Source organism: Lampetra fluviatilis, chromosome 21, assembly GCF_964198595.1.
Source record: "Lampetra fluviatilis chromosome 21, kcLamFluv1.1, whole genome shotgun sequence".
Taxonomy (NCBI): Eukaryota; Metazoa; Chordata; class Hyperoartia; order Petromyzontiformes; family Petromyzontidae; genus Lampetra; species Lampetra fluviatilis.
In genome coordinates, this window is record NC_136295.1 from 12,514,714 (window position 1) to 12,529,655 (window position 14,942).

Consider the following 14,942-nt stretch of genomic DNA (forward strand, 5'->3'; position numbering starts at 1 on the left):
GCCTGAAAGTGCACCTAGCCTGGCACAAGCGCCGTGGTGACATCATCGCCACTTCGTGTGCATCTGACAGCCTGTGCAATTGTGTAAGTGTGCATCTGACAGCCTTGTGCACGTTTGCGCGCAGGCACGTGTGCAATTGTGCGTAATAGTGCACGTGCGTAGTGGAGGTGCGTGCATGTGTCAGTGTGTGTGATCGTGTGACAAACTATAGTGGGGAGCGGTAGTGGAACGGTTAGCGCGCTGCGCCATTAACCCTGGCGACCCGGGTTCGATTCCCGCTCACGGCCAACACCAGTGACGATTATCTGAACCGTTCCTGGGTCTCTCCTAGGTCGACTAAGCCTCAAATGAGTACCTGGTGCGGTGTGTAAACATCGTCACTGGGGAGACAAAGGCGGTCGGGCGTGGTGCTGGCCACCCACGCCCTCGTGTGCCGTGCCGGCCTTCATAGGTGCTCGCTAACAGCACTTGCCTCTACAGTCTGTTAAGGCTACATGGGGCTTCTCTGTCTTTGTCTTTTGTGTGCCAAAACTATACATACGTGTGCGTGCGCCTGTGCACACACACACACGCGCGCGAGGCTTGATGGATGGGTGATCTCCAAGAAAAGGTTTTGGTTTAAATTAGGTGAATGTTTTTTTCCCCCTCTGCTCCTGGAATTGGTGGTGATTATGATCACGTGGTTGCCACGAGTGCAAGTTCAGAGTGCGGCGTTTGCGGTTCCACACGTGTCTGTCTGGGGGTGATTTTTTTTTTAAACCTATATATTTTTTCGCTAAATAACCCATTACTTTTTGCACTCTTACCGTGCATTTAGATTTTTGCCCGCTGGAAATCCGAGAACGCACCGCAAAAACAGTTGGCGACCTCTGTCGATTCATGCCCGCTCGCCGTTTTCTACACCCCTCTTGCAAGCGCCCTGCGCCTCTGTGCCAAGGAAAGATTTATCGATCCGTCTGAGAAATGCCGCTCGCTTGTTGGAACAACCCCGCGTTATGAAATTATATTTGACGAGAAAAGCAACATAGTTCGGAGGAATAAAAATAAAAGAGGTAAAGGTGCCGCCCTCCAATCGCTTGCTCACGCCGCTGCTGCCAGACGGGGTGTCCCCGGAGCCGTCGAGAGGATATTTTTGACCGACAATTCGACGCTGGCCAGACACGCCTGGACGAGGTTGGAGAAGCCCACACTTCACCTCACCGCACACGTGGAACCGCTCACCGTGGTTTGCAACCCGTTCTACACCACTGGGTGAACTGGAGGCAATTGGAGGAGGATGGAGTCAAACCAACGACCTCTACGCGATTGCAAAATCGAGCGCGCTGACCACTGCGGCCCCTGCTGCTGCTGCTGCTGCGTGCACTTTGGAGGCTGCGCACATTCCAGTCCTGCCTGCTTCCCATGGCACACTGAGCAATGCCGCCCTCCTTGCTTCCTGCACAACCGCCCCACTCACGCGCACGCACGCGCGCACACACACACGCGCATGCATTCCTGTGTGTGTGTGCGCGTGTACGCGTGTACGCGTGTACGCGTGTGTGTGTTGCCGAGTGCTACGAGGCTGTTGGGCTTGCGTGGTGGGGGACGTGGACTCGCTATCGCGTTGACCATCGCTCGCCCCCTTGGGGTTTTTCCCCCCCCCCTTCGTCGTGCCGCCCCTTACAACGATCGCCCTTCTTCCCCTCCTCGACGGCGCTTTGGCACCCAAGCCACCTGGGTGGGCCTGGCGTCATGGCCCAATGGGGCCCTCAGCGGGAGCCGCTGTTGTTAAAGAAAGTCCTTGGTGTCTCTGTACATGTATGAGGAACTTCTTTCGCACCGGACGTAGCCAACCGCGCTAATCGTGGGTACTGTACTCACAGCCCTGATGCCGCTGCCATCTGACATCCGAGGCTGCGCGCGAAGGAATTTGAGAACTGACATTTTCTATTGTTTCTAATGTACAAGATGCAAAACGCCGAAAGGAAAACGGCCCGGATGGCTGTCGTGTATTTCTGAACACTCAAACTAACCAAACGAATGTTTACCGTAGTGCTGCACACACACGTGCGGCTGCAGCAGTGGAACAGCGGTCAGCAAAGCTGCGTTTTTCAGTGGCGAGCGATGTGATATCAGGACCGGTCCGACCGCCCCATCCCTTTACCAACCTGGGCTGACCACCGTGGTGAAGTATGGTGGTTCGGGACACTGGAAATAGATTAAATAAAAATCCCACTGCGGACACGGCACAGGGAAGACGTCATCCGTTTGTGGATTGAGAACGGCTGGACTCTGTTTATTTTATTACAGTAAGGCACGAATGTTTAATTCAAATTTCCATCTGGATTTTATTTAAAAAAAGGGCAATTGCTGGCACGTTGGTGCAATTCTATATTAAGTCTAATTTGGCCGTGTACCGATTGTGTCATCCTAGTCATTCCGCTTGTTCTTCTCATGCAATGTACTGTAACGGTTACAACTTACATCTTCAGATGCAATATTTATGCATACAGTGTGAATATTTGTTGTTCATGTATATAAAGTACGGGTGGGATGGGGTGGGTGGCGCGCAACGATTAGCAGCAAGGCACCCTGCACTCAACAGCAACAGCAACAAAAAGCCCCAGCGACCTGAAAATTAATTTCCGGCCACGGCTCACAATCGGTGCCGAGTGGCATTTTAACCGCTCCTGGACCTCCCCGTTCTTCCCCAACCCGCACTGTCACGGCGAAGTATGGTTCAAACCAACCCCCCGCGTGACTGAGATGGCCTTCAATACAGCGGTGGACTGACACGCGGCCGTAAATTACTATAATTCTATCACTCGAGATTCGGTGACACAGTGGCCCGATCTCGTCGCATCTCGCAAGCGGCAGGGTGGCCATGCTCGTCCAGAAGGCTTCGGCGGGTCCGGCTAACATTGCTTACGCATCGAGAATGGCTCACTCGGACCGGCTCGCTGAGGCTGTCGACGAGAGCCTCGCTATTAGGGGCAAGTCCCCGGCTAAACTGCCCACTTATCCTGCCCTCCCTAACCTATCCGTGACGGTGACATCGCTCCCGCAGCACGATCTGCTGCAGGAGCCGTTCCGCTCTTTGCGAGGCTGATCTTTGAAACTGTGGCTTGCTCGTTTGCGACCGCTCGCTTTCAAGGGGGCTCGCTGCTCTGGGTGCCCTCTGCCTCGCGTTGACGCCCGTTTATGGAGAGACGGCGGTCGATGCGTAATTATGGGGCAGCAGCAGCAACTTGCGAACCGCGTTCTGTAAGCACCGGTGGCGTCACGTCAAATTGACGAATATAAATGTGTATTCTTAGATGCCGGATATATGTGTGTGCGTGTGTGTGCGCGCGTTGAACTTCTTTCGCACCGTACGTAGCCAACGGTGCTATGATTATATAATCGGAGGTGCGAACGAATCAAACTGACAATTCTTCCAAATTCGCGTAAGGAGGGGTTTAAGTTCAAATAAAGCAAAAATACAGCCAATTATCAATCCGGCCTTCTCTCATGGGGGGGGGGGGGCTCTTTGACCATACTTCACCACGCTCGTAAATGTACGATCAGTGAAGGCCTGGGCACTGGTTCAGACGCGACCCGCCACGCCTCCACCCCGCGTCTGGCAATCGAACTCTGCTAAACTGCCGGATTCGTATCTCGGTGCGCTAACCACTCCGCCACCGCTCCCCACCCCAAACCCAACCCCCCACCACTGTGGCTCAACATCCATTACGGAAACACAAACCAGGCCGACGAGGAGAAAGGACGGTGGAAAAGACAGTAGGGTACAGTGCAACAGCTGAGCGCCACGCGGAGGCGCTGGGCATCAGCCACGGCAGATGTTCACGCGCTGGGTGGAGGGGTGGTGGGGGGGTTGCCACCTCTGAGCAGCAGCAGCAACAACAACAACAACAAACCAGGACAACAGATCCCTGGGGAAGAGGAAGGTGATCTCACAATACCGTGCCAGAAGAAGGGAGAACTATTCATGAATTCATGGTCTTGAGTGGTGCGTGTGATGATTGCTGCTGCTGCTGCTGCTATTACGCAAACCGACAAAACCCGGGGATTGTGAATGTCACAGGAAGACGGACAGATGTCCCAGGACAGCAGTGACACTGTACACCTCCCTCAAGATAGCGGTCCCAGGGAAAATCGGGACAGCTGAGACCGGAGTCATGACTTTAGAACATCATCACGTATTTGGTGATGCTGCAGCTGCACTGGCAGTGATGCTCGATGCACAAATTACATTAAAAACCCAATACATTCGTTAATAACACCGCTCCAAACAAATTACTCAGTATAACAGGCAACGTTTTGGCCAATTGGCCCTGAATTTATTTTAAAAGAGAGTGTTGTTGACAAATGTGTCTCGTCCTAGACTCGGCCATCGCCCTAAATGCATTGACTCCAGCGCCTTGAGATCAATTCGTTTAAATGCCCTGCGCTAAATGAAAAGCAACACCGAATGTGCCCAAAGAATCAAAGTTTCGAGCAGTGCTTATTACCCGCTCTGACTTGTTCATCGCATGTGCGTACGTAAGTTGAACTTCTTCCGCACCATACGTAGCCAACCGTGCTAATCGGAGGTGCGAATCGTAAACGGACATTGCCAAAAATAAATGCGACGGAAGCTGAACATGCGGTGAGAGAGAGAGAAGAGAGAGGGCACGCTCCGAACTAGACAAAGCAGCAGCGAGAGGGGAAATGTCCATCAGAAAGGAAATGCAAATTCGAGACGTCGTGGTGACTGTTGAGGAGGTGTAAGTGGGACGATGGCCGGTGAGTGCTGACAGTGGCAGCCAGAGGAGGAAACGCCGCTGAGAGATAACACCGACCGGAGAGGTGGAACGGTGAAATCGGCTCGTGCGACCAGTGCCCGACGGATTGTTGCATCGTGAGAGATGGCGATGGCCTGGATTGATCATGGCTGATGATCATAGCTGTATGTCACCAGTGGCACTGGGGTCATCGGGCATTCTCTTGGTAAGCCGGTGCTGGACTTGGGCAACCGGTCACTCACACACGGTCAAACTTAAATTATTCACCAAATTCCAAGATTGGCCGATTTGGCCCAACGGCCTAACCCAAAGCTGCTGTGATCACAGCTTAATATTTTACGCTAATTTAACTGAAGAACTCTCATCAGTGGTGGACGAAGCACGGACGGCTCTGGGGAAGGGCTGGGGCTTAGAACGTCAGTCCCACCTGGTGATGTGCGTTTGATTCCCAGCCACGGCTACCATCAGTGGCAAGTGACAACTGGACTGCTTTTCAGCACCCCCCCCCCCTTCACCAACCCTGTACTGATCAGCGTGGTGAAGTGTGGTAAAACAACCCACTGAAAATGAAGTGAGGGTTATACATTTTGACTGGTATTGCACGCAATGCAATATCAAATCTTAGTTACATCCATAAGAGGTTTGTTTTGGGTTAGATTGCAATCTAACCCCAAAAAAACCTGTCATGGATGATATTGGTCGCGAAAGCCTACGTGTTAAACTGACCTTCGTTACAGCTTGTCTTGTTGGCTCTGCGGTCCTCTCCGGAATGCTTTCTCAAAAGGCGATTTTTTTTTTGACATTTGCCGAAAATTCCGCGCGAGTCGCCGAAAACCCCTCGGCAGCCGTGCGGAGTTCGCCGAACGACGAGCGGCAGCTACGACGCCGCCGCCGCGGCAACTTCCCCGGTCTCACGACGCGCGCGACGTCGGTGTCGCCCGGGGAGACGGCGGCGAAAGCGGCGAAATTGCGCTGCCACGGCAGACGGCGCTAACGCGTCCACTCCCCCACCCGCCCGCCCGCCCTGTGCTTGAGATCCCCGTGAGCCCGAATCGTGACGAGTTTGAGAAACAAGAAACGCATTTACCGCGCCGACGCTCGCATTGTCGCCGCCGCCACTGCCGCCGCCTATAAAGGGGGGCTGCGATCTGCCGTCGGGCATTCCCGTTTCAAAAAAGAGTCACCGTGAAAACGAGCCACTTCAGTGCCGTTTGAACCGGCGCTTTAATGTGGGCAGCGCCTCGCGCGCCGCACTGGGGAGCCGCCGTGGCGGGCAGCCTCAGGTGGGCCTCGTCGCGACGCCGTGCCCTACCCCACCACTTTTGTGCGTGTGCAAGTTGAACTTCTTTCGCACCGTACGTAGCCAAGCATGCCAATCGGAGGACTCGTGACATCCGAGTCACGATTCCCAGTACCGCGGAGTGGTGGGGGGGCGGGGGTGCTGCTGGAGATTTTCTCCTCTTCGTGACTTTCCCCTTCCGTGGCCGGTTCTCTAGACAACACCCACTGTTGTCCCACCACATGGACTCGCACGTTTACACGGAGACCCACGGTCGCACGTATCGTACTTGCACGACCCCTGAGACTTCCTTAGAAAAACACAGACTTACGTAGAGGCCCAAAAATGTATACAGTGTAGGCATCCTTAAGAGACCCATTTTTAAATTACACCGAGACCTCTGCACTTACAAAGACTTGCATAGAGACCCATAGACTTTTCATTCTTATTATAAAACAAATAACCATTTCTGTGTAGGAATATTAAAAGTCCTGGGGTTTTGTTATCTTCTATCAGTTACCTATCAGGACGATGCATTCACGTGTAGTTCTCCCCTCTCCGGCTATTGTGAGATAATTCTTCTTCTTCCCCTGATATGCCCCAATTTTCTGTATGCAGAGGTGGCAATCCTAGCGAGCGAGCCAGCCAGCCTGCCAGCAAATTGTTGGCTCGGTGGTGGCAAAGGCTGTTCAGTGGTGGTGGCAATGTCTGTGATGGCGACACGCACGCACACACACACACGGGCCTCTCTTGTAACCGCCAAGGGAGTGGTGTGCGTTTCCTCTCGGCTTCCTGACGGACGCAGCTGGAGCGAATGCTTAATTCATTGGCAATGGCCGTGTCAGTTTGGCACTTTCATCGTGTGGGCAGTGCCGGATTGTAACCCCTGGCAGCCGCACACAATGGGGCCTGGCTTTCCGCTCTGCCCCGTGTCAGGAGGTCAGTCTCCGGCAATTTCCTATCGGGGTCAGAGGTCGCGAGGGGGCCCCCATTTCTTTTCCACTGCGCGCCCACTCGTTGTGCGGCTGCCGCTGTGCTCGAGACGCCTCCTTGGGCAACCAGTCTTGCAAAGGCCCCCCTTAGATCGCACAGATTGCCCTGGAGGTTAGTTCACGCGGCATGCCGCAGGCCCTCGGACGAGTCACAGCAGCATTGTGCAGAGCCTTGTGCAATGTGCAGAGCCTTGTGCGACGTGCCAACAGAAACCGGAATTGTGTGGGCGCGTGCGTGCGGACCGATAAATAACAATTGCCGATTCACGAACTCCGTCGCACATCTACTTTAATTAATTTGATTGCAAATGTGTTGCTCTAAATGTTGTGATTACACGCGGCTACACGAGCAACAGCATCAAATGTCGGTATATGTAATGATTACGACGATTATAATTTACAGAAGAAGGCCTCTTCATGTCGCTGAGTGTGACCACGCCAGTCAGTGGAGGCCGGTGTCGGCCCTAGCCGGAAATCGAACACAGGCTGCCGGGGCTTGTTGCACTGTACGCTAGACCACCGATTCGCCAATATTGGCGTACTGTACTGTGATATGCGACCAAATATTTTGCGTGCTTCCTCGCGTCTCGGTTCGCTGGGCACGCGAAATGAGACTTTGCGGTGAATTTTAACAACGATAAATTTTGAGTCGAGAGCTCCGCTTCATCCCTTGCTGCGTTCACCAAAACTTTGTAGCCGACGTCCCGGGAGGCACTGCTGAGATGGGGAAGCAGCACCTCGCGTAAAAACGTAGAAAAACATTTTTTGCATTTTTATCTCAAGACTTTTATAAGTTCGTCACAGGACTCGGGTTGCCATCTGTCCGCGGTTTCCCCAGGATCATCCTCTTCTACGAGGAGATAGATGTCCTGGAAAATCAGGATATTAAACTGGAGCAATCCGGTGAGCTATAAAGCCCTTTTCACAGAAGTCCAGTAAATCTGTAAACCTACTCAGGATATGAAAGTACCGTGTTTTTTTGTCGGTGACGTAACGCTGCAATGCACCGATCAAGACAATGCATTCACCGTGTCGTTCTCCCCCTCTTCCGGTACCATGAGATATGATTCTTCCCTTGGACACATCTCGGGATTCTTCGTACCCTCTGGATGTGGCAACCCCTGACAGGGGCCGCCGCAGAGAGCGGGGCACGAAAGGTGCCTCGCATACAAGAGGGGGCCCCACAACGGCCCTGCTGTTCAGTCGCTCATCAACGAGGGGGCAGCCGCGTGGCCTTCTGCCCTTGGGCCCACGTGAACCTCTGGGCAGCCCTGACCCTGGTCACAAGACCGCAGCCTCTCCCCGACACTGCCCGCTTCGAGATTCGCACGGGTCGGGTCCCAAGACTTTCAACAGCGTCGCCCCTGGCGGCCGTCACCACGGCCCAACAGCCTCCACGTTCACGATTAACGGGGGGGGGGGGGACTACCGCCTGCCCATCCCCCATTAGCCACATAACGAGGTTAGAACCTTCCTGGACGATGCCCGGGTTGCGCGGGGAGCTGCGGGGCACAGTGCTAACCCGGCCAGTTCAATGATTCTGCGACTCCTCCATCCAGATCGAACTCTCTTGTGGGCTCATCCTGATAATTGCTCGAGACGTCACCTGCTGAGCTGAATGAGGAAACTGTTCATTTATTTATGCGCTTGTTTTTTAAGATGGCAGGCCCAAGTGGTTGCCTCTAACGCACGCCGGCTCACGAGCGCGTTCCACTCCGCTCATGGGCAGCGGTAGGACAGTGGTTGGACCACCGCGATACGAGCCTGGAGCTCGTGGATAACATCAGTAGTCAATCTATGAACCAGTCCTGGTCCCCTCCTAGGTCGGTTCAGCCTTAAATGAGTACCTGCCGCAGCGTGGTACGGGACGCACCGCCCTATCGTGTGGTGGCTTTCATAGGAACATTGGAACTATAACAGCACTTGCCCCAAACGTCTATATGTCTATCGGGTAACCTTTGCCTTTGTGCGTTTCAATGCAATACATCTCAGTCAGTTAACCCGTAACACTTGGGCCTGTGTCACGACCTCCTGCCAGGGAGCCTTCAACACTTGAAATGGCCTCAAGTGCACCTACACTGGCACAAAGGCTGTGCTAACCTCACCGTCACTTAGTGGCGCATGACGCGTGTTGTTGTTGTGTTTAATTGTATTGTTGGGTCTCTGCTTCTGGGCAGTTCTACGATCCAGAATGTAAATTTCCAACACTCTAAAGATTGTGGGATAATCATTAGTGTAATCACGAAGAGGCTTTTCAACATGGGCGTAGCGTGTCAACCAATTAGGGTCGCAATTCAAAAATAACCCGTGTATCTATCTTGCTTGACAGGGGTGAGAGATACTCGTGAAGTTGGTTCCATACTCGGAAGGAGCCAAATACTTCGTCACCCACGCTGGGATGGTTGACGGTGCATTCCGCTCCGATTGTGCGTCAAACCATCGACCCATTCCACGAATAACCCACATTTGCTTAAACTGTAAGTTATCATGATTAGATTTGTTTTGAAATCGTGTCTCTGCGGTTATCTCAAATTTGCGGAACTGTCCTCTATGCAGTTGCTTCAATACCGAGTATTAAAAAAAATCTTTGCAACCGTAGCTGGAGAAAAAACTAATAAAAAAATCCCACATTGAATGCGAAAGACCCGTGACGGATCGTGACGACCTTTGGGGGAAACCTTCAACCGGCAACGGATAAATGACGGCCGGCGATGACGTTGCCGAGATGATTGTTCGATGATCTAGTTCAACGTTCCCTTCACAGAACTGCAGTCCCTCCGTCGCACGCACCCCGTGCACCGTTTGCATTTCCTTACCGCTCTCGCCGCCTTGCAGCGCAAAGTGTGGAGCATTATGAGCAGTAGCTGAATATTGAAAGCTGGTGGGGGGGGGGGGGTTCATCCAGCAGTGGATCGACCATGGCTGAAGATGATAACGATGATGAGTGTTTTTTTTCGCAGGCCACAGTTTCTCTGCTCGAAGCTGTCACTCCACGTAGCTCGTTTGTTAAGTCTAAAGGAAGTCTGCCGGTCAAAGTGTGTTTTGCCGATCTGCCAACAGGCTCATCAGCGTGAAACATCAGAGTGCAATTTCCCATAACTTTGCTCCCCGCTCTGCAAGGCGATTGCCCACGACTTAAAGCGCGCGAGAGGCGAGCAAAAAACAAATCTGCTCGCGTTTTCTTTCCGGTAAAATTTCCCCCAAGATCCTGTTGTCGTGAACCGTGCCGTGGACACGGAACGATGTGTTGTTCATACGGCGAACACAAGTAAGCTCGTGTTTTTTCACGAGACGCATTCATCATCATCATCGCGCTTCGTCGTTCAAACACCAGGTGGGAATCTGTCAACACGAAGCGTCTCCTTCAAATGGGCTCCGGGTGACATGGCTTGCAACGCAGGAATGAAGACAATTGCACAACGACGAACGTCAAAAAGAGCAAATGCTTCTCACAGTGTATAGTTTAGAGGGGGTAGATCGGGGGGTAGGGTTGATATTGTATCTACTTGAAAATCGATTTTGGTATTCGGAAAATCAACGGTCCCAACGTAAGATCGGACAATTGCAGTGAGCACTTGGGCGAGTTGAACCGCATCAAAACAACAAGCGTCGTCTCGATATCTTATTTGTAAAAGGGAATGGCAGGGGTGGAGGGCTAAAATCCATCGAAAAATCCAGAAAATATCCGAAACAACCAAAATAAATAAAAGCCAATACGAATACGTTTAATATATTACAGCACATCTAAATAAGGCCAGAATAATTTAGTATTTATAATAATAAAATAATAAAATGAACATCTGCTTTGTGTGCGAGGACATCGTGTACGCGCCTGGGAGTCATCTGGAGCAAGCTGTACCCGCTTTCTACCAGCTTTCACGGCACACTCCTTGGGAGGCAAATCACTCGGTTTACTGATCGTGGAGATCATTTACTTTTAATTGCATCGCTCGGCTTGAGACTCAGAGCAGCTGAAGACTTTTGTCTCGGCCTGGCGTATGAAGTTGAACCCAACAACGTCTGGGTGGAGGGGCGAGGGTGTGATTTTTAGAAGCCAACATTTCCAAAAAATATTTTTTCCCAGCTACAAGTAAAACTAAAAGTGTTTTATTTTACCAGGTAAGGCCCACGGAGCTATGTAGCTCTTTTTCAGAAGTGACCTGGCCACAAATGATAGCCCATAGAAGTGGCTTATCACGTGGAAATGTATGGCAAAACTCTCTAAACGCATTATCTAAATGTGGAGAGAAAAACCGGAGCACCCGGAGAAAAATCCACGCGACCACGGGGAGAGAGAAAGAGAGACACGCAAACTCCAAATATACAGCAGACGCCAGGGTCGGGATCGAACCCACGACCTCCTGCAGACCAGGCGAGGTAGTTAACCTCTCCTAGCCACCGTGGCGCCCTCATGAAGTAACATTTTGGGGGCATGAAAGTAGCATTCATGCCCTCCCACACCTCACAGTTTTCTAGCCGTAGTATAATAATATCACCATCAATACGTCACATCACTCACGACTCAATTGACGGCCATCTCAACGAATTCGTAAGTCTGTGCGGAGCGTAAAAGTCAAAAAAAAACACACAAAGCGGACGAGTGCGCCCTTACCGGCTTGCTCGAGTTGACCCTGTTTGGGCCCTGTGGCAGAATCATCTTCCCTTCTTCTCGACGACGCCGCCGCTCCTCCTCCTCCTCCGTGCCGCGTGTGCGCGCGAGAAGAGCGATTCTCCGTGCGCTACCGCTGGGGCGAGGCGCGCGAGAAGAGCGACCGCCGCTGAGATGGGGCGAGCGATGGAGCGGGTGGGCGGGCGGGCGGGCGATGGAGCGAGCGGGCGGGTGGGTGGGCGGTTTCCTGGGCGGCCCGCGCGGTGCTGTCCACAGTTCGGTGCAGGCTGCCGGGTGGATGGGTGGGTGGGGGAGGCTGTGGCGATGCCGACAAAACTTGGGGGCGATTGTGGCGAGGCGCTGTGCTCGGACAAGCTCGGGGGGGGGGGTTTGTCGTCACGCACTCTTCGCGGGTCTGTTTCCCCTCGTCGGTGGTGGCGAGTCGAGTCAGTCGACGGCACGGAGACCACCTCCGCTGCTCCTCCTCCTCCTTCTTCCTCCTCCTCCCCTGTAACCACCCCTTCCCCCCGTTGCCTTCTCGTCAGAGTGGCCGGGCGTGCCGCGGAGCGAGCGAGCGAGGGAGCGCGTCACTGAGCCGGAGCCGACGCCGTCAAACACAACTTCAATTACTTGAGCCTCCTCTCCATTTAGCCTCGACGCTTCGCTGATCTGTGGCGTTTCCAAGTTCCACCTACCCGGGTCGTACCATTCGCCGAGGCGAGGTCGGAGGGGTGTGCGCCGATGCAGTTGAGAAATAAAACGCTCGGCGTCACGGGGCCCGTCCCTTAACGGGCGAGTCAAATTTAGCCGAACGGTCGTAAACAACAACAACAAACACCCCCAAAGCAGATGAGTTTCGATGAGTCACCCAAAAAAATCCCATTGATCGGGGTCACGGAAGCCCGCTTTGGATACGGTCCGCTCGCAAGCAAACGCTGCAAGTGGTACGGTCTCGCCCACATAGCTGGAATTCCTCGGGTCACATGACTGCGTTTAGATCATCAAAGCCGCGTGGGGCGGGGAGTGCACGCGAGGCGCACGGAGCGCGAGCTGGCCACTCCGCCCGGGACACTCCGCATGGGCCCCTTCGGCGTGGCCCAGCGTGGCCCAGCGTGGCCCAACGTGGCCCAGAAGAATAATTGGGGGGGGGGGGGGGTGGTAAGGATTCTTCGTCCCACGCAATGTGCACGGCATTAAGGGAGCTCTGTGTGGAAGGGGAGCGCGCGCGAGCATCCTCAGCGTGGCGCAGAAGAAGAGGAGGAAGGGGGGGGGTCACACGCGATGTGCAGGGCAGTGAGGAAGGGAAACGAGCGGAGATGCACTTCTTTCGAACTGCTTTTGCCGTGTGTGTGTTTCGTTTGTCTTCCCCCCCCCAACACTCCGATGAGCACGGTTGGCCACGTGCGGTGCGAAAGAAGTTCAACTTGCAGTACGCACGCACAGCACGCGACGTATGCCAACGCGCGTAGTCGGAGTTGTCCAGGAAATTAGATGACGGGGGAAGGTTGACAACGAGAACGCGTCACCAAGGTGGCGCTGGTCGCAAATACGGTGTGGTGACAACAGCGCCTTTTATGATCTGGCGCGATGGTTATGGCGATGCATGGTTCCGCTTTTAGTCTCTTATTGCCCCTGTGGGGATTGGTGCTGCTCCTGGTCATACGAACGACGATGGGGTCGGGGCTGTCTCGGTTAACGCCACGACGGAGCACTTCATCGCAAAGTGAACCAATGCCCGGAGAGGGAAACGAAACTCATTCACGGTCTTATCGCCTTTGTATGGGATCATGACCTTAAAAAGATTCCTCATCGTCATCAACGTCAGTCATTGTCTACCCGCTGTTGGATGAATGCCGCTTCCCCGCGGTGCTGCGGTGCCACAGTCCGTCTCGTTCGCCTGAGCTGATCTCATCTCTCCATCTACACGGCGGCCGTCCTTTGAGGCGCGTGCTCCCTCCTTTGACTGTCATTCCACCACCAGTCTCGTACGTTGCGCCATCATCATCACGACGATCGTTCCTTCTAGCGATGGGGCGTCCTTACCCACACTCAGTGAATGTTCGTTGCAGTCCCTGCAACAACAAAACACCACTGCGCCTTATGGAAAACATTTATTGTTTTCATATTAATATTTTTTAAGAGTTTCGGTTTTAGCACAGCGCGTACGGTACAGCGTTTGGAACGGAACGCCAATATTCTGAGACGCGTACAATGATATGTATACAGGGGGCCTTCATTGGGTCTTATTGGCGCATCAGATACGGGCCATCCCTTTGCACGAATCCCGTAATCCCGGCCAGCTGCGTGCCACGGGACGCTGCGGCTGCGGCGCTCTCTGTGCCTGCGCTCGGCCAGCCCCGGAGGAGTTTCACTCCGCAGGGGCGGCGGCGGCGAGCGCTGTGGGAACCGCCCTGCTTGGCCAGTCGGGGTCAGAGCCCTCCTTCCTGTGCTGGGGCCTCCGGGCAGCAGCAGCGGCAGCGGCGGCGGCGGCGGGGGCGGCAGTGGGAGCGGGGAGGAGGAGGTGGTGGTGGTGAGACAATGGAAAACACACATCCTCATCCACCCCCCCCCAACCAAACAGCACGCAGCAGCGTCCCCGCCAACCACCCGACCACCCCCCTTTCCTCCCCCCTCCCCACCCTGCTACACCCAACAACCCCAGCCCGAGCAGTGTAAATAAACACGAGGCAGATGTCGGATCGGGTGTCCAGGACTCTCGACTAAAACTGCACAAATGCAACTATACGTGCATGTCATTATCGAAGGGCATGGGCAATCTACTGCTGGATGAAGGCATCCGCCCCCCCCCCCCTCAAGCTGTTGACGTCCTTCACGATCCTGTTGGAATAATCCATCGAGCACACGAGCTGATTTTATCGCTTCGTTTCCGAGTTGGACATCCTCTTGGATGTATTCCATTCCTTGGCCACCACTGTATTTTTTAATATAAATACAGTGCATTTGCTCTGCCAATGTATGTTTAATGAGCTCTTGAAGTGTATGAACAATGCTTTTTATTTATCCAGGAGAGGCTCACTGAGTCTCATGTCCAATATTTCTGAGGGTCCCGCTACATTGGGATTTTTGGCCAATTCCATTCATGAGAGTGTTTTGCTTCACATGGGTTGGATACCCGAGAGCCTGGAGAACCACCACACATACGAGTGGGTGACACTCAAATGTTCGCACGGATAGATTCAAGAATCTGTCCACCCAGCGATATGGATGGGAATCTATCCAGAATCTATTTTAAACCGCCATCTCTTAGCCCACCGGCATCCCAAGCCTTCGACCACTGT

The 14,942-nt window shown here is 53.6% G+C and overlaps 1 protein-coding gene across 4 annotated transcripts in view; it reads right to left on the reverse strand.

Moving 5' to 3' along the window:
• The window catches only part of LOC144938253 (RNA-binding motif, single-stranded-interacting protein 1-like), a 50,890-nt gene extending 38,585 nt beyond the window's left edge, over positions 1-12,305 (reverse strand). For 2 of the 4 annotated variants that reach the window (XM_078866105.1, XM_078866106.1), the window contains exon 1: positions 11,647-12,304. In XM_078866105.1, coding sequence (XP_078722231.1) covers positions 11,647-11,691 — 45 coding nt within the window. In that variant the 5' untranslated portion in view covers positions 11,692-12,304. Of the gene's footprint in view, positions 1-11,646 lie in introns of all 4 variants that reach the window. The other 2 variants (XM_078866104.1, XM_078866107.1) reach the window with 2 other exon arrangements.
• Positions 12,306-14,942: the final 2,637 nt, after the last annotated feature.